The sequence below is a fragment of the Carcharodon carcharias genome, chromosome 11 (assembly GCF_017639515.1).
Source record: "Carcharodon carcharias isolate sCarCar2 chromosome 11, sCarCar2.pri, whole genome shotgun sequence".
Lineage (NCBI taxonomy): Eukaryota > Metazoa > Chordata > Chondrichthyes > Lamniformes > Lamnidae > Carcharodon > Carcharodon carcharias.
In genome coordinates this window covers 29,723,605-29,748,559 of record NC_054477.1, presented here as the reverse complement: position 1 = coordinate 29,748,559, position 24,955 = coordinate 29,723,605, and the positions used below count along the sequence as shown (strand labels likewise).

General features: G+C 45.4%; 1 protein-coding gene across 1 annotated transcript in view; it reads left to right on the top strand.

Moving 5' to 3' along the window:
- The window catches only part of tsga10 (testis specific, 10), a gene marked incomplete at its 5' end in the record, with an annotated part of 157,910 nt that overhangs the window by 54,589 nt on the left and 78,366 nt on the right, over window positions 1-24,955 (top strand). The window contains one exon of the mRNA XM_041198661.1: window positions 9,998-10,153. Coding sequence (XP_041054595.1) covers window positions 9,998-10,153 — 156 coding nt within the window. The remainder of the gene's footprint in view (window positions 1-9,997; window positions 10,154-24,955) is intronic.

Sequence of the window (24,955 nt, the reverse complement as noted above, 5' to 3'; positions counted from 1 at the left end):
GAAGAAAGTTCTGCTTAGAGCAGTGTTCTCAAGGCTCTTGAGCCAGTGACAGCTCCCATCAACAATTAAGTGTGGCTTCCCAGCTCCATCCATCCATTTTCAGTGAGGTTGCAGCGAGCTGGAGTCCAAACCAACATTATATTCCTGTTTATTTTATTTTTAACATTAAAAAATGTGTACTGAGCCCATCAAAAGTCAGCCTTCTTTTACATGTCACATTAACCACATGGTACATTGTGTGCCAATAAGTATATCTATGTATGTGTGCTGTATAGTAACAGTTATATTACCATAGCAACCACCATAGAACTTGCAGAGTATTCATCCGTTGGTGCTGTGTATTTTTTGGCCCAAGTGAGTTACTGGAGTAGTAAGCAATGATTATTTAGTAGTCAATGTGGCTCTCACACTGCAGGTTTTTTGCTAAAGTGACCCTTGCTTGAAAAATAATGAAGACAACTTGCTTAGAGAGTTTGAGCAGCTGCGGGCTAAATTAAGGATTATTACCTGAGCCACAAGCAAAATTGAGGTAGGGCAAATAAAGATTAGTGAGTTAAACATGTGGCTTAAAGATTGGTGTGGGAGAAATGGGTTTTGATTCCTGGGGCACTGGCATCCGTATTGGGGAAAATGGGAGCTGTACCATTGGGATGGTCTTCACTTCCAACCATGCTGAGACCAGTGTTCTGGCGAGTCATATAACTAGGGCAGTGGAGAGGGTTATAAACTAAATAGTGGGGGTGAGGGAAGATGTGATAAACTAGAGAGGAAAAGGTAAAAGAGCAGGATAACATTAAGGGAAGTGGTTAGCAAAGTGTATTAGGAAGGGACAGAGCGCAAACATAAGAGTGTGCCAGCAGTTAAGGCTAGAGATTGTGAAAATAGGCCAGAATTAAAGGCACTCCACCTGAATGTATGCAGCATTAGCAACAAAGTAGATGAATTAACAGCACACACGGAAGTAAATGGGTATGCTCTAATTGCCATTATGGAGATGTGGCTGCAGGGTGACCAAAGTTGGGAACTGAACGTTCAAGGGTATTTGGCATTCAGGAAGAATAGGAAAAAAGGAAAAGGAGTTGGAGTTGCACTTTTAATAAAGGATGGGATCAGTGCATTAGTGAGAGAGAATCTTAGATCAGGAGATCAAGATGTAGAATCTGCTTGGGTGGAGTTAAGAGTAAGGGGCAGCAAACTTTGGTAGGAGTTGTTTATAGGTCACCAAATAGTATTAGTAATGTAGGGCATGATATAAATCAGGAAATTAGAGGTGCATGTAACAAGCATAATGCAGTAATCATGGGGGACTTCGTTCTACAGATAGACTAGGCAAACCTAATTAGCACTAATGCTGAGAAGGAGGAACTCCTGGAATGCATACGCAATGGTTTTCTAGAACAGTATGTTGAGGAACCAACTAGAGAATGAGCTATTTTCGATCTAGTATTGTGCAATGAGAAAGGGCTAATTAATAATCTTGTTATAAAGGAGCCTTTAGGGAAGAGTGATGATAATATGATAGATTTTCACATGAAGTTTGGAAGTGATGTAGTTCAGTCCAAAACTAGGCTCTTTTAATCTAAACAAAGGAAACTATGAAGATATGGGGGCAAGTTGGCTGAGGTAAATTGGGGAACTACATGAAAAGATATGATGGTAGACAGGCAATGGCCAGAATTTAAAGAATTAATACATGGGTTGCAACAAATTTACATTCCTTTGAGGTACTAAAAGCCATTGGAAAAGTGATCCAACTATGGCTGACAAGGGAAGTTAAGGATTCTATCAGATCAAAGGAAGAGGCATATAAAATTGCTTTAAAAAAAGTAGTAAGCCTGAGGATTGGGAGCATTTTAAAATTCAGCAAAAGAGAACTGAAAATTGATAGAGAAAATAGAATATGAAATTAAATTAGCCAGGGGCATACAACAGACTGTTAAAAGTTTCTATAGGTATGTAAAAAGGAAAAGGTTAGTAAAACAAACATGGGCCCATTATAGGCAGAGAATGGAAAATTTGAAATGGATAATAAGGAAATGACAGCCAAACAAATAGTGTCTGTCTTCATGGAGAACGATACAAAAAACCTCCCAGAAATATTGGGGAGCTAAGGGATTAGTGAGATTGAGGATCTGAAAGATTTTTTTTTAATAAAAAGTAACACTGGAGAAATTAATGGACCTGAAAGCTGATAAATCCCCTGGACCTGATGCTCTACATCCAAGAGTGTTGATTGAGGTAGATGTAGAGATAGTGGATGCATTGGTGATCATCTTTCAAAATTCTATAGATTCTGGAACAGTACTTGCAGATTGCAAGGTAGCAACTGTGACCCCACTATTTAAGAAAGAAAAGGGAAGAGAAAACCGGGAGCATACAGACCTTTTAGCCTGACATCAGTAATTGGAAAAGTGCTAGCATCTATTTTAAAGGATGCGATAACTGAGCACTTAGAAAATAATGGTGAGGTTGAGCAGAGTCAACATAGATTTATGAAAGAAATCATATTTGACAAACCTGCTGGGAGTTTTTTTTTGAGGATGTTACTAGTAGAATAGAAAAAGGAGAACCGGTGGATGTGGTGTGTTTGGATTTTCAGAAGGCTTTTGATAAAGTTAGTAGGCAAAATTAGAGGTCATGGGATTGGGGGAAACGTACCAGCATGGATTGAGGATTGGCTAATGGATGGAAAACAGAGTAGGGATAGACAGATCATTCTTAGGTTGGCAAAGCTTGGCGAGAATGAGAGTTGTGAGGAGGATGCAAAGACAGACTAAGTGAGCGGGCAAGAACATGGCAGTTGGAGTAAAATGTGGAAAAATGTGAAGTAATCCACTTTGGTAGGAAAAACAGAGTATTTCTTAAATGGGGAGAGATTGGGACATGTTGATGTCCAAAGAGACCTGGGCGTTCTTATTCATAATGCACGGAGAGCAAACATGCAGGTGCAACAAGCAGTTAGGAAGGCAAGTGGTAGTTAGCTTTTATTGTAAGGGGATTCAAGTAAGGAAGTCTTACTGCAGTTGTATAGACCCTTTGTGAGACCATACCTGCAGTATTGTGTGCAGTTTTGGTCTCCTTACCTAAGGAAAGATATACTTGCCATTGAGGGATTGCAGCAGACGTTCACCAGACTAACCTGGGGATGGCGGCATTGTCCTTTGAGGAAAGATTGAGGAGACTGGGCCTGTATTCTCTCAAGTTTAGAAGAATGAGATGTGACCTCATTGAAGTGTACAAAATTCTTACTGGGCTCAACAGGGTAGATGCAGGAAGGATGTTTCCCCTGGTTGGGTGTGTCTAGAACCATAGTCCCAGAAGAAGAGGTAGGCCATCTAGGACTGTCCAGAAGAAAACACCATTAAAAACTGGGAAATAAGAGTACTGGTCCAAACTGGTTGTTCCTTCTGGGTGAGGTGAGGAAGAATTTCTTCAGTCAAAGCGTAGTGACCCTTTGGAATTCCACATCCCAGAGGACTATGGAGGCTCAGTCATTGAGTATGTTCAAAGCAGAGGTCAAGAGATTAGATACCAATGACATCAAGGGATATGGGGATAGTGAAGGACAATGGCGTTGAGGTAGAAGATCAGCCATGATCTAGTTAAATGGTGGCTCAGGTTCAAAGAGACAAATGGCCTACTCCTGCTCCTATGTTCTTATTATTTCAACCACGATTGAGAGTTCAAAAGACAGGGCTGAATGTCACTATCATTTCTTTGTTGCTGTTAGCTGTCTGCTAGTTACTGAGTCATGAAGAGGTAAATGTATTAGGGTAGAACTCCTCAAGATGAGATTGAATAGGCTGCCGTTCTTTTCTCTAGAACCGAGAAAACTGAGAGGTTAACAGGGAATTATGATGATGGGAGGGTGCAATTACAGTGCAACTTGTTTCCATGGACAATGTGGGACATATTCCTAAGTATATGATGCATGATTTTTATTATATTATTTGTTGATCTGTTGTGGCACAAGTTGGAGAATACGGTGTCTCTCACCTGCCCTTGCTGCCTTAGTGTTGTCTCTCTTCCTCTACCCTGTCACCGCCACTAATTCTGTATTTTTTTTCTTTTACATCTCTCCCCTTAACTCTCCATGGCAAAAATGATGTAGAAAGTCTGACAAGTTGTGAACAGATTTAGTATTCATCCAAAGAACAGACTAGTTTGTGCATAAGGTCATGTTTCAGTTCATGTGTGCTTGCCTGTAAAGTCAGCCCTTCATTTTGATTCTGAATTACTTGTACTGGGAATGAGGAAAAAGCACCTGAAAGATCCAACTTCTAACAGCATGATTTTATTAGGCTGCTCACAGCCTTTCTTAGTTTTTCCAAGACTCTTAACTGTGTGGCTTTGTGGTTGTTCCTGACCAACAACGGTGTACACACTCCAAAGATTTAATCGCAAAAATCTAAGATGACATAGCCAATGCATTGCTGAGTGGGTCCTGCAGGTGCCATCTTTCGGATGCGGCATTAAACTATCCTTGCAGGTGGATGATAAAGATCCATTCGCAATATTTTGAGGCCGAAAGCAGGGTGGTGGGGTGGGGGGGGGGGGGGTGGGGTGGGGGGGTGGGAAGAGAGGAGAAGAGAGAGAAGGAGGGTGGGGTGGCAGGGAGGGGATGTGATCTCTGAAGTCTGACCAGTATATCATCCCTCAACCAACATAACTGAATCAGACTATTTAGTCATTTTCATATTGCTCTGTGAAATTGCTCTTGCTGTGCATAAATTGAGTGTTCCTTATGTTACAAAAGTCACAAAAAAAGTACTTGATTGGCTGCGAAGCACTTTGGGGTGTCCTGGGATTGTTGTGAAAGACACCATATAAATTCAAATCTTACATTATTGAACACCAGTCTATGGGCAGAATTTTCCCTCCTACCCATAGTGGGTTTTGTGGCGGGCAGGAGCAGAATCTAGCAGGAGTGAAAAAGCCAGAAACCCGCTAGCATAAAAATAGTTTGTGATGCTCCCGATGGCGGGTTAACAGGTGGGTCAGGTATCCCGCTGAGCAATGGCATGAAACGCCACATGCATCCATTACCATCTCGTGAATGCTCATTAGCTTGGCTTCTCGCTGGAATCATGTGCCACCTTCCAATCTTGCATCAGGCCAGCAGGATAACACATCAATCTGAATCTTGATTGAAGAAGCTCGGAATGCACCGGTTGGACCTCCCTTTGCTCTTGACTTCAAGGTGAGTGCAACGTACATAGCCTACCTGCCACAGTGGACGCCAGTCTCCTTGCGATGTCTGTGGAACGCCACACTGCTGGGCCTGTAGGATTGGTCTGCTGCCAGTGGCTGCCTCTGCAGTCATAAGGACACCACTGTGCAGTGGTACTTGAGCAGAGCTCAACATTCGGAAACCAGCATTTTGACTGGAGGGGTGCAGTGGTGGTTTGTTACAGATGGGTGCCACCTTTGTCCTGAAGGACACCACTGTGCAGTGGCACTCGGACAGGGCTGAACATTCGGAGACCAGCATTTTGACTGAGGAGTTAGGGGTGGCGGGGTGCGAGGTGGTGAGGCAGGTGGGTGAAAGATAACGAGCACATTGGGAGCAAAGTGGCAGGAAGGCTTTGGAATGGCTTGTGGGGGGAGGGAGAATGATGGAAGGCAGAGGGGCAGAAAGGCTTTGTAAAGGGAGGAGGAGGGTAAAGGATGGAAGGCAGAAGGGAGACTGAGGAGTGGGAAGCTGAAGCCCGACAAGGGAAACTGAAATGCTGACAAGCAAGTGGATAAATAGGATACCACGCGTATGAATGAGAGGGGATGCACACACATTGGGTTGCACGGACACCCATGGTTGAGGGGGGGCGCGGGGTTGAGTGGACTGGTGCTTGGGAAGGGCGACAGTTTTGCCTTCAATCATGAAGGCATTGGGGAATCAAAGTCCTTGGGTCTGGGGCTAGCAGGTCGGAATCAGAGTAGGAGACGCTCCTTGAGCTTGTAGTCAGGAGTCAGAGACTAGAATAAGTCCTGGGGCTCAGTGGACCTCACAGTCAAGAGTCAGAGAATTCAGACAGTCATGGGGTGTAGCAGGCTATGCTGCAGGGCTATTCATGGCGATCATGTTGTTTGGACTGCTTAGGTGGCGCATTACAGTACACTCTCTAGAGGGTTTCCTGCATCATCGCTGTGTGTTGTGCCCTTCACAACCTGGCACTGCAAAGAGGTGATCCCTAGCCAGAGGGTGAAATGGAGGAGGATGCGAGGTCATCGGAGGAAGATGATCAGGAGGCCCAGGAACTTCAAGAGGATGATGAGGGTCAGCTTCCACAGGACACTGTCATGGAGGAATGAAGATGTGGGAGATGTGCATGTGCCACTTTAATTGCTACCAGATTCCAGGAGGAATAAAGTGAAGGCAAGGGGAGGTGGCTACATTTCTCCTGGTCCTGAATGTAATTCCATTTCTTTGAAAGGGATGTCCAAGCTGTCACATCGAGAGCCAGTTCAACATTCACACTTGTACCTTGTAGCCTCATGGTCCATCAGGCCATGACCTTTAACAAAGTCAGTGGTCCCCCCCAGTATATGCTCACTCTGGGAAGTGAGAGTCGACTGAACAGCGAGAGTGCTGAGGAAACTTACTTGAAGCAGTTGTCGCCACATTAATGAGAAATGGGATATCATCCCCCTGTCCATGTTTTGTCCTTTGGCACTACCGTTGAGGACACAAGACTGCCACTAATCCCTCAAGGCTACTGAGCTGCCCTCACACAATGGTGTTTTGTCAGGAAGAAGGGTTACATGTGCTTTAATCACACACTTGCAATAAAGAGTTTAACACCTTCCCCGAAGGTGTGGAAACTATCTTCAGTGAGGTTGACATCACATGAATGTGAATCTCACAAAGGGACACTATCACTGAGTGGGAGGATGGCTAAACCTCAGAATAAAAGGATTCAAATGTAGATAATCACAATGCCTTCAGTTGGCCAAGCCATTCACATAAACATCAAAACATCAAGAATATTTACAATATTTTTACAGTGGGCCTGTGAGCCAAAAGTGATTTCAATATTTCTTAATTTCCCTAACCTTACCACTATACCTGGGTGCAGCCCTGACATTCGCAACAGAGGTGAAGGCAGCCTGCTTACTGCTACGTCCTGATGTCAGTAATGACCTCGGTGGATGTCCTCTGGTGGCCAGAGTCCTGGAGGGCCCCAGCATGATAAGGCTCTCCTGCTTAGGGGCATTTGCGCCCTCCTCGGCCTGAACAGCTGGATGGATGGGGTCACGAGCAGAGGAGATTTGAGTGGCTGGACATCCTTGGTAGTGCCCTGAGTGGAGACCCCTAGGGTGTCCAGATGATGCTCATCCTCCTTGTGAATGCCCGAGTGCCCCTCCTGGATTCCTTGAGGAGAAAGAACACCAGGGGAAGTCAAGGTGCCCCCTTCCCCTCTCGCCTTCACATTGGTGCCCACCAGTGGGTATGTGGTCATGGAGTCCAGTGCCGAATGCAAATCCAGCAAAATCTGGGCCAACGCCTCCATGATGGACGCCAACCTTCCCATGGTGACCTTAAGGCGCTTGCATGACGAAGCCATGACAACGTAAATGGACTTCTCCATCCTTCGCTTTTCTGGCACCTATAAGAGAGAAGAGAGTTTTAGTTCATGAGCTTGCGGATTACAAGATTTCATGTCACTTTCTGTGAATGTCAGGATGTAATGAACTCATGGAGTTGTGATCCATACTAGGTCGCTGAGACAATCTGATCTCCCCTTCCCCAGAGGAGTGACCTTGTCCAATCCAGCGATCTCAGCGGCATTCTCCTCGAATTCCATGAGGGCATTTATGTCAGCCAACCTTTGCCCAGTCTGCGATCTTTGCCCTCCGTTTTGGGCAAGCTTGCCATGGATGACAAAAGGAAGGCATGTGATGAGAAGGGATGGAGCATAGGTTGGGAAAGATACATGCCCCCTGTGTGTGGTGAGCCTTCCCCAGAAGAGGCCGAGGATGGAGTGTGAGCAGCATGATAGATGTGATGGTGGTGATGTGAAAGTTTCCATGAGACAATTAGTGGCGATGTGTCCCCCACTAATGGTTGTGTGAGAATCCTGAAGAGGGAAACCCTTTGACTACATGATGCCATGATGAGAGTTTGATATCCCTAGGATAAAACACATCCCTTTGCGCACGCGTTCCTCTTATCAATGCCTTGAGGGTGTCAGGGCTGAAGCGTTGTACAGCCTTTTTCTCGTAGCATGCTGCCATTTTTCTGTGATCACCAGACATCTTGACATGTCTCCTGCAAACAGGTGGGCTAGAGAGAGTGAGATTGTGTGCTTGGAGGGTGGTGTTTAAATATGGCATCCAGACCTTTGATCCCATCAGGTAAGTGCAGGGTGGATGAATCCACTCCCAACCTGCCAGGTGATGGAGAGAGATACTTGTCTGTGCATAATTAATGAGCTTCCAAGCGTGGAATCAGATGTGATTTCCCACCACTCCAAGCAGCAGGATATGTGCCGTGGAACCCACCTGCCACCGTGCTTAGTTTCGAAAAATAAAATTCTGCCATCTGAGTTTTAGTAAATGCTTGGAAAATTTGATAGCCAAAATGTTGAGCATCAATCAACATTACCAATGGAATTGTGAACTGGAGAAAGTCATGATCAAACTGCACATCTTTTGGTGCTCATAAATTCCTAGATCACATTCCAAGTGCTCCCTGATCCTGGAAATGCCTATAATTATTTCCAGATTTGTGAAATTCACTCCTTAAAGCTCTCAGAAGCCAGGATTGAACACCCGGTGACCCCATGTCCTGGGAGCTGCCCCAGTGCCCTCCAAATCCAATCTGCAGCATTCCTGGGACTTGGGAACAGCTCCCTGGTGATCCAAAGTCCTGTGTTCTCCCCCTCCCAAAATTACTGTCTGACCCTGAGACCTGATCCCGATGTTCTGTGTTCAAGGCTACCCTTAAAATTGATAGATCAGTATCCATGATGACCTAGTTGATATAAGAAAAGCTATGTTATAAGACTTATGAATTGTTGCAGGAAATGTATGGGAGAACTGCTAGTAATGTATTAATAGTGTGGTATTTACATTTCAGTTTCAAAATTAACAATTGATATAGCATCAATTGCCATTTGAGGAAGAGAGTCCCATACTTCTATCACCTTTTTCTGAAATTGTATCCTAATTAGCATCTGGCAAAATGCTTTCTCCCAATCTACTCCCAAGTCAATTCACTGATTCGGTAACATTCTTGTTGCTCATGGATATTGGTAGAACATTTCCTATCTTTCATAATTTCCATCATGCTTTTATCTTCCATTAATATGTGTTTATACCAGAATGGTTATTGGACTTCTTATATTGTCTCAAATGGGAGTTGCTGTTTATCCTCAATTTCCTGAGATTAGCTCATTAGTACTCAGTTTAAGACCAGTATAAAGTATCCGGAAGTGATGGGAGCAGTACTTATATGCATTTGAAATTTACATGGATGGGGCGATAGAGTAACATAGAAACCTAGGACCAGGTCATTTAATTTCTTGACCTGTTCCACCATTCAGTGAGATCATGGCTGATCTTCAACCTAACTCCATATACTCATCTTTGTCTCATATCCCTTTTGTACCTTTGGTTAACAAAAGTCGTATCAATTTCAGTTCTAAAGTTAAGAATGATCCAGCATCTGTTGCCATTTGTGGAAGAGTTCCAAACTTCTATCACCTTTTTGTGACATTGTTTCCCAATTTTATTCCTGAAAGGGCTAGCTCTAACATATAGATTATGCCCCCTAGACCTGGACTCCCAACTAGTGGAAATGCTTTCTCCTGATCTACATTAATTCCAAAAGCCTTTGAAGGGATTTAAAAGGTATCTACAACTATTGGCAATATTTGTATATATACCCATTGATGGGATTGATTTCTGAAAGAGCAAAGTAACATTCATGCAGGAAATATTGTATATTTTTCTGGTTTATTGACAATTGGTTTACTTTTTTGACATTTTTCAAAATCAGGGAGGAAGCTATGAGTCTGAACTCATATGCGTTATCAAAGAGCGTGATGATCTTCAAGCCATGTTGAGTAAATATGAAAGGCACATGGCAGAAATTCAGGCAAATGTCAAAGTTTTAACAGCAGAAAGAGATCAAAGCAAACTCCTGTATGAGCAGGTAAGTAACAACATTGTTATTTTCTTGTCTTTTATGAATTATATTTTAATCTTAGTGTCTGGTTTTATATTTGTTGCTATACTTCAGTGGGTATGGTTCCACAGGCAAAGATCACCCTCCAGTGTTTCATCCCAACTCTGACTTTTTTGTTGTATGAACCTTGATGATGATCGATCGCAGCAAATTTGCAATTGGAGCAAATACAATAGAGATCCTGCCCTTAACCTCACCTGACAATAGTACAGTTGATCTTCACTAATACAAACCCTCTCGGGACCAGTTGAAAAGATCAGGCTGCTCAGTATGTGAGATTTTAATGATTTGCTGCATTAGGAAAATGAAGAAATGGCCAGGTTGAGTTGAACATCATTTTATTCTGAGTTTTTAAAAAAGGCTATACATCATAGATTGTTCCTGTTTATTGTGTTTTTCAAAATGCACGTTATTTCTATCTTCTTAACCAGTTCAAAAAGATCTTCAATTCCAGGTAACGAATGTTAAGTTTCAAAGGTTCTGAACTCCAGTGAAGGAATTCTTTGTCACCAGAAGTTTCCACATCCTCTCGGATGTCAATCTCACTAATCCAATGATGTTCTTCTTGCTTGTAGATGTTTGATTTTCTTCAAGTTCAGTTTCCTGTTACTTGTTCCTGAAATTCCCCAAAATTGTATTGTTCTCTAACAGACAGTATCTCCTTTTCAGTGAGCACTATTTTCTGCAGACCATTCAACACGTTTAAAGCGGTTCACAAAAGATGTTTTTGACACCTGCCCCTATGCTTTAAATGAAGAGTATGGCTGCTGGACATTTTCACCATGGTCTGTGAGCTTTTAGTTTTGTAGGAACTTCCTGAATCAGGACTTGAAGCACTAAATAATATCATGGTCCATTGGCTGTTACATTGGATTAGGGAAAGGGGGATGGTGGTGGTGTTGGTGGTGGACAGAGTGCAGAGTGCATGGTAACTGCCTTGAAGATATCTGTCTGTTTAGGGAAATAGTCGATGAAAACCAGGATTGGATTGCATTTTTCTGTTCACCAATCTGAACCATCCAGTTGGTGTCTCCAGTCATTCAGAACTTTTGTTATTCCTGTACAAATGTTGCAGAATCTTTACAGTTTTGTAGCACCTGGGATCTTTTGCTTTACTAACTAAAATAAGTGGGCTTATGAGTAGTTTCATCTGTGCTTTCCCCTAGTGGAAGTGTAACTTATTGTGTCTGAAAGATATTTTCTCATGATTGTGCAGAACTACAGTCCAAGAGACATTGGAACATTGCTGAAACTGGACTTCAGTATCAGCTCATTCCCAGTAAAGGTCTGACCAATGCTGATGAGGCTTGTGCTGACGCTCTCTGTAGTGATGAAAAAAATACCTGTCAGGCATGCATTTATTATCTCTGTCAGCTCTATCCTTTTTGCTGACAGCTGTCTTAACTCACACTTGTAGACAAAGCTATTCAGCCACCCATTTGAACATTCGAAGTTTTTGATGCAGAGAGAACCGGCATGCTTTTTGATATTTTGTGCAGAACATATCGCTTAACATGTCACACTTTTTGATGGCTGTTTTAAGTCAGCGATAGATATAGGCCAGAATTTTCTGTGGGTGTCATGGTGGGCGGGGTGACAATATGGTGAGAAGGCCAAAAATTGGTTTTACGCCGTCGTGAAATCAGTTTGCGATCATCCGCACCACCCATCAATGGTGGGCCACGTTGGGAAGATCATTTTAATACAGTTGCATCAAATTATAAGCCCCACCTGCTGGAATCATCTCCCCCACATCACTTTTACTGCCCATGTCGGCGTGACTTCAGAATGGCGTGGTTCATGACTGCCTTTAAAAAAGATGCACCTGGGGAACTCGGAGGTGAGTGCATACAACCTTGTGCGGCGCTCGTGAGCATTGCTGGTAGGACAACGAGGAAGAGGCACCGTGCATTCATGGGGGACACAGGCAAGTTGCTTTTTCCCAGCTGGCTTTCAGTGTGGTGCGGGATAAGGGCTCCAGTGTGGGTCAAGCCTGTGGAGTGGGTGGCAAGGCAGCACAGACTGAAGGAAATACTCAAGCACATGCCAGAGTGGGTGGGGGAGGTGGTGGTGGTGGGGTTGGTTGAGGGAAGCAGCCATACACTTGGAAAAGCTTGTCAAAAGTGAGCATTCTTCCGCAGCGGAGACTGTTCAGCTGCAGCTCCATTGACTTGCTTGGAGTTGGGGCTCTGAAGCTTTTTTGACCATTCAAGCAACATAAAAGCATGAAAGTGTCACCAAATGCTCCAGAACTTTTCACCCCTTTGGGCATGGACTGCAAATTCTCGTGCATTTTTGGGGGCAGCAAAGCAATTGGCTGACTGGCCAAGTTGTACTATCCCCTTGCAAAAGGTGGCCATGGCACAGTCACTAGTGGAGGTACTCACAGGCTCTTGCAATGTCTTTAAGGTTTGAGCCAGTCTCCATTATGGTTCAAGCTAACAGCACAGCCTTGCAGTGCAGGTTAGGAAAATGCCTGAGCTAAGAGCACAGCATGCAGTCCACTGGCCGAAGCTGCCGTTTCGTCAAGTGGAGTGGGGCGGAGGTGGATGGGGTTTTGGACAGCCAATGAACATATATTACATGCTGGCCATCCAACTGGTGGCCAGCACTCTCTTGCGTGCCTGAAGCGGCCTTCAGACTTAACCAAGTGAGGTTCTTAGTATACCATGCTAACCCATGTATTTCTCTCTTTGGTACTGCAGGAGGAGAACGTCAGGATCATGGAGCCCGGCGGTTTAGTAGTATGCCCCATGGCTTACAGAGGGCAGAGAACAAGGGTATGGCAGAGGTGCCTGGCTCAGCAAAGGGAGGTGCACCTTCATCAAGATGAAGGGTGTCAGGGCGTGCTGTGCAACTGGATGCAGCTGAAGACCCACAGTGAACCGTCGCTCGTAGGCACCTCACTAGATCAAGGATCAAAGACAGGGAACCAGTGTCACCAAAGACTGTGCAAGTCTAGGGAACGGTCAGTCATATGTGCCACCTGCTGCAGGATTTGAAGTCACGGGGACATGGAGGACATGCACTGTCAGTGGCCATGAAAGTGACAGTGGTGCTCAATTTTTACACCATTCCGGGGCTCCACAGGTGAACTGTGCGGGATCTCACAAGCTTCCACCCACAAATGTATCCAGGAGGTCATGGGTGCCATCTTCACGAAGGCACAGAACTCTGTGCATTTCACCTGGGATCAGGATAGCCAGGAAGCAAGAGTGCTGAGATTTGTACAGATCTCAGGTTTTCCCACAGGTGCAGGGTGCCATTGGCTGCATTCACATGGCACTTAAATCTCCATGATAACAAGCAGTCAACTATGTCAACTGCAAAGGTTTTCACTCACAAGGTTCAGCTGGTGTGCGACCACCACACACGCATCCATGACTCCTACATCCTGAGTAGATCTTAGATCACGGACATCTTCCAGGGTCCAGAGAGGCTGCATGGTTGGCTCCTCAGGGACAAGGGCTACCCACAGAGGTCGTGGCTGTTGACATCTGTGCGACAGCTTCAGACTGCAGCAGAGCAATGGTATATGAGACTCATGCCGCAACCTGGACTTTGGTGGAGCAAACGATAGGCATTTTGAAAATGAGGTCCCAGTGCCTCGACAGGTCCAGTGGAGCACTGGAATACAGCTCCCAGAAGGTGTCGCGCATCATCGCTTATTGCGTGCTCCACAACCTGGCGTTGCAACAGCAAGAGGAGGAGTGGGGGGGTGGGGGAGGGGAGGAGAAGACCTGGCTGAGGGGGAGATGGAAGAGCTGCATACCTTCTCCATTGAGGGGGATATGTTGAGGTCCTCTAAGGCGAGGATGCTGGTGATGAGGCCATCGCACTGTCTAGACAAGGCAGGTGTGCTCAGGAGGCCCTTATAGCCACAAGATTCATAGAGGATGATGACAAGGTGCAGTGAGGACAGTCCTGACATCCTCACATACATACACATGAACTTACGAATTAGGAGCCAGGAGTAGGCCATTTGGCCCCTTGAGCCTGCTCTGCCATTCATAAGATCATGGCTGATCTGAATATAACCTCAACCCTACATTCCTGCCTACCCCTGATTAATCTTTCACCCCCTTGTTAATCAAGAATCTATCTAGCTCTACCTTAAAAATATTCAAAGACTCTGCATCCATGCCCTTTTGAGGAAGAGCGTTCCAAAGACTCTCTATCATCTGAGAAAAGAAATTTCTTCTCACCTTTGTCTTAAATGAGCAACCCCTAATTCTAGATTCTCCCACAAGAGGAAACATCCTCTCCGCATCCACCCTGTCAAGACCCCTCAGGATCTTAAAGGTTTCAATTAAGTCACCTCTTACTCTTCTAAATTTCAGTGGATACAAGCCTAACCTGTCCAGCCTTTCCTCATAAGACAACCTCCCCATTAGTCTCATAAACCTCTCTGAACTGCTTCTAACGCATTTACATCTGTCTTAAAATAAGGAGATCAGTGCTGTACGCAGTACTCCAGATGTGCTCTCACCAGTGCCCTGTTCAACTGAATCATAACTTCCCTACTTTTGTAATCAATTCCCCTCACAATAAATGATAACATACTATTAGCTTTCTTAATTACTTGCTGTACTTGCATACTTGCCTTTTGTGATTCATGCACTAGGACACCCAGATCCTTCTGAATCAGAGCTCTGCAATCTCTCACCATTTAAATAATAAGCTTCCTTTTTATTCTTCCTGCCAAAGTGAACGATTTCACATTTGCCCACATTATATTCCATTTGTCAGGTCTTTGCCAACTCACTTAACCGATCTATGCCACTTTGTAGCCTCTTTACATCCTCTTCACAATTTACTTTCCTACCTATCTTTGTCATCAGCAAATTTAGCCACCATTCCTTCTGTCCCTTCATCCAAGTCATTTACATAAATTGTGAAAAGTTGAGACCCCAGCGCTGATCCCTGTGGCACACCACTCGTCACATCCTGCCAACCAGAAAAAGATCAATTTATGCCTACTCTCTGCTTCATGTTAGCTAACCAATCTTTTATCCATGCCAATTTGTTACCCCCTACACAATGAACTTTTATTTTCTGCAATAACCTTTGATGTGGCACTTTATCAAATGCCTTCTGGAAATCTAAATTTAGTACATCCTCGGGTTCCCCTTTATCCACAGCACATTTGACTCCTTCAAGGAACTCTAATAAATTGGTTAAACGTCATTTCCCTTTTACAAAACCATGTTGACTCTGCCTAATTGCCTTTAATTTTTCTAAGTGCTCTGCTCTAACATTTTCAATAATGGCTTCTAACATTCTAGCTGGCCTATAGTTTCCAGTTTTCTGTCTCCCTCCCTTTTTGAATAAAGGAGTTATTTTGCTATTTTCAAATCTAATGGAACCTTCTCCAAATCTAGGGAATTTTGGAAAATTAAAACCAGTGCATCAACTATATCACATGCCATTTCTTTCAAGACCTTAGAGTGAAGTCCACCTGGACCTGGGGATTTATTAGCTCAGCCCCAACAATTCGCTTAATACCATTTGCTTAATACTGTATTCCTCTCCGCAGATGCTGTCAGACCTGCTGAGTTTTTCCAGGTAATTTTGTTTTTGCTTAATACCATTTCTTTGGTGATTATAATTTTCCTGAATTCCTCTGTCCCTTCCATTTCCGGATTTATAGCTAATTCTGGGATGTTATTTGTGTCCTCTATAGTGAAGACCGAAGCAAAATACCTGTTTAATTCATCTGCCATCTCCCCACTTTCCATTGTCAATTCCCCAGACACATACTATTGCTCATTTTGTTAACTCTTTTCTTATTTAAATATATATAGAAACTCTTACGATCCGTCTTTATATTACTAGCTAGCTTTCTCTTGGACTCTAATTTTTCCATCCTTTTTAATCTTTTTGTCATTCATTGCTGTTCTTCATATTCTTTCCAATCTTCTAACCTCCCACTCGTCTTTGCATAATTATATGCTTTTTCTTTGTTTGATACTGTCTTTAACATTTTTAGTTAATCACGGATGGTGGGTCCTCCCTTTGGAATTTTTCTCTCTTTAGAAGGTATATATTCTGTATATTCTGAAATACCCCTTTAAATGTCTGCCACCGAACTTCTTTTGACATATCCCTTGACCTCATTTTCCAGTTCACGTTAGCTAGCTCTGCTTTCATGTTTTCATAATTACCCTTATTTATGTTTAAAGCAGTAGTTTTGGATGCATTTGTTTCTCCCTCAAAATGAATGTAAAATTCAATCCTTTTATGATCGCTGCTACCTAGGGGTGCCTTCATAGGAAGTTATCAATTAACCCTGTCTCATTGATCAGTACCAGGTCTAGAATAGCCTGCTCTCTGGTTGGCTCCAGAACTTGCTGTTCTAAGAAACTACCCTGAAAATATTCTATGAACTCCACATCTATGCTACCTTTGCCCATCTGATTTTTCTAGTCTATATGTAGATTAAAATCACCCATGATTATTGCTGTACCTTTATAGCAAGCTCCCATTATCTCTTCTTTTATACTCTGTCCTACTGTGTAGTTAAATTAGGAGGCCTGTACACCACTCGCACAAGTGTCTTCTTGCCTTTATCATTCCTCAACTCAACCCAATCCACTTCTACATCCTGTTTCCAGAACTTAGGTCATCCTTCTCTTATGTGCTAATACCATCACTAATTAACACGGCCACCTCTCCACCTTTTCTTAACTTCCTGCCCTTCCTAAATGTCATGTACCCTTCAATACTCAGGTACTAATCTATGTCATCCTGTACTGTCTAAGTAATGGCTATAAAATTGTATTTATTTCTATTTGTGCTATCAGTTCATCTATTTTATTTCGAATGCTATGAGCGTTTAGATACAGAGCCTTTAGTTTTTGTCCTATTATTTTTGTAGCATCGAGCCTTATTTGCTGATTTACTCTTAGAATTGTACTCTGTCCCCTCCTGTCATTTGTTCATCATTTCCAGTATTAATACCCACCCCTCTTACATTGTCTCTACTCTTGGTTTACCACAACTTCCCATATTTGATCCCTTGACCCTACTATTCAGTCTAAAACCCTCTCTCTACTTCCCTAGTTAAGCGGCTTGCGAGGACACCAGCCTCAGCACGGTTCAGGTGTAGACCGTCCCAATGGTACAGATCCTAATTGCCCCAATACTGGTGCCAATGCCCCACACATTGGAACCCACTTCTCCCACACCAGTCTTTGAGTCATGCATTCATTTCTCTAATCTTATTTGTCCTATGCCAATTTGCACGTGGTTTAGGTAGTAATCCAGAAATTATTACCTTTGAGGTTCTGCTTCTTAATTTGGTGCCTGACTCTTCATCCTGCCTATGTTGTTGGTACCCACATGGACCACAACCACTGGATCCTCCCCCTCCCACTGCAGGTTTCCCTGCAGCCCTGAGCAGATGTCCTGAATCCTGGCACCAGGCAGGCAACAAAGTCATCTGGACTCTCGCTCTTTGCCAAAGAGAACAGTGTCAATCCCCCTTATTATACTAGCCCCTGCTACCACTATATTCCTTCTTGCTCCCCCAACTTGGATGGCTTCCTATACCACAATGCCATGGGCAGTTTGCTCATCCAGCCTGCACTCTCATCCAAACAAGCTCAGAGAACCTCAGACCTGTTGGACAATTGCCCTTAGGTCCCCTTACCTGCCTCACTCGCAATCACACCCTCCTGTCCCTGGCCACTGACCAAATCAGAAGGCCCTATTCTAACTGGTGTGACTGCCTCCTGGTATAAAGCATCCAGCTAACTTTTCCCCCTCCCTGGTGTATCGCAGAGTCTGCAGCTCAGCCTCCAGCTCCATGATTGGACCGAAGTCCCTCAATTTGCAAACACTTATTGCAGATAAGTGGATCACAATGTTATCCAGGAGCTCCCACATGCTGCAGCCTTGCCACATCACCTGTCCTGCCATTTTTAATATACTTTAAATAATTACTTAATTATATTAATCACTTATTTAATGTTGCTTTCTAAAGTTATTAACTTTACCACCAAATTATGTACTATTTTCAACCTTGGGGATAGAATAGAACTTACTAACTTACCAGATACTTACCAAACAGCTAGCTTCTTTTCCTATAGTAGAGCAAGAACCAATTTTTATGGGTTGAGAAAGAGGAAACGAACACCTTCTTCCCTGAACTTCACTGTCGCCAAACTCCAAGTCTTCACTCAGTTTGTCAAGGCTACACTAAAGAACCCTAAATTTATAGTAAATGGAACTGGGGCTACAGTAACCAGGTTCAACCAGTTAGCTAATTGACTCTTAGCTCCTACAGCTGAAAGTGAGTTTAAAAACTAAAACAAAAAACTGCGGAAATCCAAATCAAGGGCAGAATTGCCTGGAAGAACTCAGCAGGTCTGGCAGCATCCTCATGAGGACTCGAAACGTCAACTTTTTACTTCTCCGCCGATGCTGCCAGACCTGCTGAGTTTTTCCAGGTAATTCTGTTTTTGTTTTGAAAGTGAGTTTATCCTGTCTGAACTGCAAGAAAGAAAGAACTTGGTCTACTTACACAGTACTTTCCAGTTACTGCTAATTACAGACTAGATTAGATTTTAAGAACAAAATTAACACTTAAAACTCCCCTCTCACCAAACTTCACTCCTTGCGTCTGTGAACGTTTGACTCCTGTGTGGCTGAGGCAGCACGCATACCTTCAGTGCACAGGCTCATGTCATAGAGATGAAGTGGAGGCCCTAATAGTCGCCACATTCCAGGAGGATGATGCTAACATGCAGTGAGGACACTCCATTGATCTTCACATTGCCTTTGTGAATGACTAACTCCTGTCTGTCTGAGGGCAGCTTGCTTGTGCTCTGTGATCAGAGCCATATCATGGAGACGCAGCCGTGAAACTTTAAACGCACCTGATCCTTTGTTAGCCTTCAGCACCTGACCCCTTCAGGAGCACAGGCTCAACGGTCACAGAAGCTGAAGAGATGGGGGGCCACCCCCACCTATAAGGTGCTGAGAGCACACTGAGAGCATGATGGAACTCTAATGCCTGCCCTTGACATTCTGACAGCAATGACGAGCACCATAAAAGTGTAGGCACCACTATTGTGTCCAGTGAATGTGAAGCCAGACCATCACTTTGGTCTGAAGATTACACACTGCTTAGGGAAGAGGCCCTGGACTAAGTTGGCAGCCTTTATCTTGAGCAGGAACCAAAGTTTCACATCTGAGTGACAACACTGCTCGTCATAATGAGGAGCCATAGGCAAAGAGATATTCTTGGAAGTTTATTTATAATCGTGAACATTAAGTACAAGTGGTGAACACCTGTGCCTAGGCTGTGCAACTACATCTTAACCTTCCTAACCCTACCGCTATGTCTTGGTGCTTCCCCGACATCCACAGCTGAGGTTGAGGCAGCCTGATGACTGCTATGCCCTGCCTGTGATGACCTTGACAGGTGTCCTCTGGAGGGCTGAGACCTGAAGGGCCCCAGCCTGCTTTCAGGGTCCTGCTGTGTGTGGCAGTGGCACCCTCCTCTGCCTGTGGAGCTTGAGCTGCCAGGGTGACAGAAACGGGATCAGATGAGCCAGACATTTCCAGAGTCAGCCGGGCCTCAGGATGTGCACCTACTGTTCCTCCACCCTATAGGTGCCCAAGGGGCCATTGACTCCTTGAGCAGAAGGCGAAGCTGGAGTGAGATTGAGCTGCCCCACACCCCTCTCGTAATGACACTGCTGGAGGCCAACTATGGCGTTAGCGATGGAGTTCAGCCCACGCAGCTGTGCAGAACTGATGTCCTGGGCCAAGGTCTCCATGGTAGCCAACTTCCTACCAATGTTGACCTCGGTGTGTTGGCATGCCAGTGCTATCACTTCAGACTGAAGGTGGGCGGACGGACTCCTCTATCATGCCTTGAAATCTGAAGAATGCAGCGGACATCCCTTCCTGATGTTCTTGAGCTTGCCTTTGCAGCTCCAGCAACTGAGGTATGACTGAGTCCAGAGGCTCCTTATCTGACTCAAACTCAGCAGATTCTGGCCTTCAGCAGTTCTCCGAGTGCTGGAAACTAGGGAAACGCCTGCCTCTGCTTGCTGTGGATCAGACGGTGCAATGTGCTCACCAGATTGTGACCCCGAGGCTACATACCAACTAGGTCTCCCCGAGTCACCAGTGTCTCTGCGCTGGTGGAGGGTGTGAGCGAGCGCTGTGATAGTCTTCGATTACGTTGTCATCGGATTCTTCTAACGAGGTGTCTTCGGGGCTTGAGTCGAGGTCCTGGCTCATGAACCATTTCGGCTGCTTTTTAAAAAAAAAAAATAATTCATTCAAGCCAGCTATGCCATCCCGACTTGCCCTTGAGGAGGTTGTAGGTGAACTGCCTTCTTGAACCGCTGCAGTCCATGTGATGTAGGTACACCCACAGTGCTGTTAGTGAAGGAGTTCCAGGAATTTGACCCAGCGACAGTGAAGGAACTGCGGTATATTTCCAAATCAGGATTGGGAGTGACTTGGAGGGGAACTTCCGTTGCATTCCCATGTATCTGCTGCCGTTGTCCTTCTAGATGGTAGCAGTCGTGGTTTTGAAGGTGCTGTCCAAGTAGCCTTGGTGTGTTCCTGCAGTGCATCTTGTAGATGGGACACACTGCTGCCACTTTGTGTTGGTGGTGGGGGGAGTGAATGTTTGTAGATGGGGTGTCCATAAAACGGGTTGCTTTGCCCTGGATGGTGTCAAGCTTCTTGAGTGTTGTTGGAGCTGCACTCATCCAGGCAAGTAGACAGTATCCCATCACACCCCTGATTTATGCCTTGTAGATGATGGACAAGTGTTGTGGAGTCAGGACGTGAGTTACTTGCTGCAGGGTTCCCAGCTCTGACCTGCTCTTGTAGCCACAGTATTTATATGGCTAATCCAGTTCAGTTTTTGGTCAATGATAGTGTGGGATTCAGCGATTTAATGCTATTGAATGTCAAGGTCTATGGTTAGATTCTTTCTTGTGGGAGATGGTCATTGCCTGGCAGTTGTGTAACGCGAATGTTACTTGCCACTTGTCAGCCCAAGTCTAGATTTTGTCCTGGTCTTGCTGCACTTGGACATGGACTGCTTTAGTACCCGAGGAGTCGCGAATGGCGCTGAGAATTGCTCAATCATCAGCGCGCATCCCCACTTCTGGCTTTGAGAGAAGGAAGGTCATTGATGAAGCAGCTAAAGATGGTTGAGCCTAGGAGATTATGCTGAGGAACTTCTGCAAGTGATGTCCTGGAGTTGAGATGATTGATCTCCAAAAAACACAGCCATCTTCTTTTGCGCCAGCTATGGCTCCAACCAGTGGAGAAATTTCTCCCGATTTCCCATTGACTGTTTTGCTAGGCCTCCTTGATGCCACACTCAGTCAAATGATGTCTTGATGTCAAGGGCAGTCAGTCTAACCTCATCTCTGGAGTTTGGCTCTTTTGGCTATGTTTGAACAAGGCTGTGATGAGGTCTGGAGCTGAGTAATCCTGGAGGAACCCAAACTGAATGTCAGTGAGCAAGTGCTGCTTGATAGTACTGTTGATGACCCCTTCTATCACTTTACTGATGATCGAGAGTAGACTGATGGGATGGGATTGGCCAGGTTGGATTTGCCCTGCTTTTTGTGTACAGGATATACCTGGACAATTTTCCTCATTGCAGGATAGATGCCAATGTTGTAGCTGTACTGGAACAGCTTGGCTAGGGGCACGGCAAGTTCTGGAGCGCAAGTCTTCAGTACTATTGCCGGAATATTATCAGTGCCCCATAGAGTGACCTACACTGCTTTCCAGATGTGCCTGCGAAAGCAAGGAGAGATAATTAGTGCATGGCAGGCAACTGGAGAACTGACTCACAGCATGGTCGTCTGATGGATGTTGCACTGTTGGATCCTCACTTGGTTGAGCACCATTAACCTCACAGGAGTGGAGCCAGATTGTCTTGGGCCAGCTGGATGACTATTCTCAAAGTCTGTGAGGACCTTGATGGCGGGCATTCCTCCACCAGTCTGCAACCTCTCACTTTGTGTGCCAGCTTGTCCTGTATGAAGACAGATGGAAATTGTGTAAGCAGGAAACCTGTCAGGCCAAATAAGAAGGATCCCTGGCATGTGTGGGTGGTGAGTAGTGCCATGGGCAGGGTGTGTGTGTGTGTGTGTGTGTGTGTGTGTGATGTCCCTTGAGCTGGCAGTGAGTGAGATTCCTGTGGATGTGGGATCGGTTTGTGAGTGAGAGTTGAGTGATGAGAAGAGTGACTTACCTTGGCGGAACAGAGGAGATCATTCATCCTCTTTCGGCACTGGGTGGCTGCCTTCTTTTGCAGAACTTTGGGGCTGACCACCGCTGATGACTTTGCTTGCTGGTCTTCACACACAGCGGGGGTTGAGGACTTCACAGCGGGCCTTCACCGCATCCAGTAGACCCCGGAGGAAGGCGTCATTAAATTTGGGGGGGTAGTGTGTTTCCTCCCTTTGGTAGCCATTACTCTGCAGCTGCTTCTGATCCTTTAGAGAGTGGTAGCTCCGCGCAGGGGCACTTTTTAAATACGGCTGCATTACTGAAGGCCTGAGGTGAGGGCAGGGCAGGTGAATTGGAGGCCACCCTGCTAGTGATCTGCGTGTTTCTTGAGAACACGTGATCAATGAGGCAGGACGTTCCTGGAATGGGACGATATGACGTGAAAACCCGCCATTGCGGCTGGTGGGTAAAACGTTCTGTTTCCTGCCAGCTGCCACACTTTGTGCAAATCTGGGACGATTCTGTCCATAGATTTGTTTAATCTGGATTAGTATTACATCTTCAACAATAGCAGCCTTGTTTTTTTCCCTTGCTTGTATGGTTGCCACAGTACTCTTTGTTAAGCTGAGTTCTTTGCAGATAGTGGCTAGTGATTTTCCCATATGGTCCAGATCATGGATGGTGGTTAAACAAAAAACAAAAATGCTGGGAATACTCAGCAGGCCAGGCAGCATCTGTGGAGAGAGAAACAAAGTCAATGTTTCTGGTTGATGCCCTTTAATTAAATTTTAACTTGTTTCTCTCTCCACAGCTGCTGCTGACCTGTTAAGAATTGGGTATTTTCTGATCATCAACATCCACAGCGATTTGCTTTTGTATTGTTCTAACAGACAAAGATGATATCCAGCTTAACATCTTTCATGCATGTTTCTTAGCTGCAGTTGACACGTACCAGTTTCCTCATCACGGTTGCTTGGCTGCAGTTACCTCCACACTCCTCCTCCCACCTGGTGTCACTCAGGCACTATGTGGTTATGGTGTCATGCAGCAGAAGGAAAACTGTGTCTAAAAAGAGCCCTGAGGGACAGAATTGGAATTTTAAAGAAGCCAAGCCAAGAGGATAGAGGACTTCAAGGAAGAAAATCTCAAAACCAGGGCAATCTACAAGTAAACATAGAGCGGAATTCTCTGAGCCCGCTGGCGGCAGATGTGATAGGTGACATGCGCGGAAAATATGGCGCAACCTGCTTCACGACAGTGTGAAGGCAGGTTGCGATCGTCCGCTCAGCCCACTAATGGCGGGCTGCGTTTCCTGCCATTGGCCGGCGGGGAGCTAATTGTAATACATAAGCATATAATTAAAAGGCCATCCAGCCAGGCTCTTGGAACCATGCTGTCCATGTCAGCGGGAAAGCACGCCCATGTGTTTCACAGCAGCACACAGACTGCTGAGGGGGGGCGGTGGGTGTCCGGGGGCAAGTGCTGGCCAGCCTCGTAGGCGACTGCTTAGTGGAGGGGGTGTTTGGGGGCAAATGCCAGCCAGCCTCAGAGGCGACTGCAGAGGAGGGAGGGGTCAAGTGCTGCCCTGGCGCTGCATCCTGTGCACAGGCAATCGAGGTGGGAGGCAGGGTAAGCGAGGGAAGTGGCCATGTATCAGGGACACCTGTATAAACTAACCGTGCCTCTGCAACTGAGGCAGATCAGGCGCAGCCACAGTGATATGATTGTGGTCGGGCTCCTAGCCTGCCCGCCCATGCATCTATGCAGAGGCACCAAAGGGCCACCAAATGCTCAATACCTTACCCCCTCACACCCCCCCAGCACAGACTTCGAGTCCACCACCATTTTATTGGGCCATGTAGCAGTTGGACTGCACACGTTGTACAATCTCCTCACCAAAGCTGCCATTAGCAGTCACTGCTGGAGGGTCTCACAGCCCCTTGCCATCTCAGCATCCCGGTTTGGACCAGTATTCCCCATGTCGCAGGTTGACAGGGCAGCCATGCAGCACACTCATTTCTGGCCATCCGAGGGGTGACCAGCACCCTCTGGAAGCATTAAGAGGCGGTCACACAGCTAGGAAAGGTGCTAAGTACAGCCATGATAACTACATCTCTCATGCTGAAGGAGGACCACATCAGGGTCATGGATCCTAGTGACCTAGCTGTATGCTTAATGGTCTACAGAGACTGTAGAAGACTGAGGAGGGAGCAACTGAGGCTCCTAGCTGCACAAAGGCAGGGGTGGCAGGGGCTCCCGCACACTGCCCAGAAGCAACAGCGAGCCGTGGCTGGTTGGCACCTAGCGATACCCAGGGTCTATAGACGCAACCTGCCATTCCTGCAGATGGACTGAGAATCAGTGTGACCTATGACTGCACATGTCTAGGGAGCTGGTGGTTCACATCTGCCACTTACTGCAAAACTTGGCACCAAGGGGACATGGAGGGCATCCACTGCCAGTGGCTGTGAAAGTGACCGCGGCGCTCAATTTCTATGCCAGTGGCTCCTTTCATCGCTCCACAGGAGACCTCTGTAGGATTTCACAATC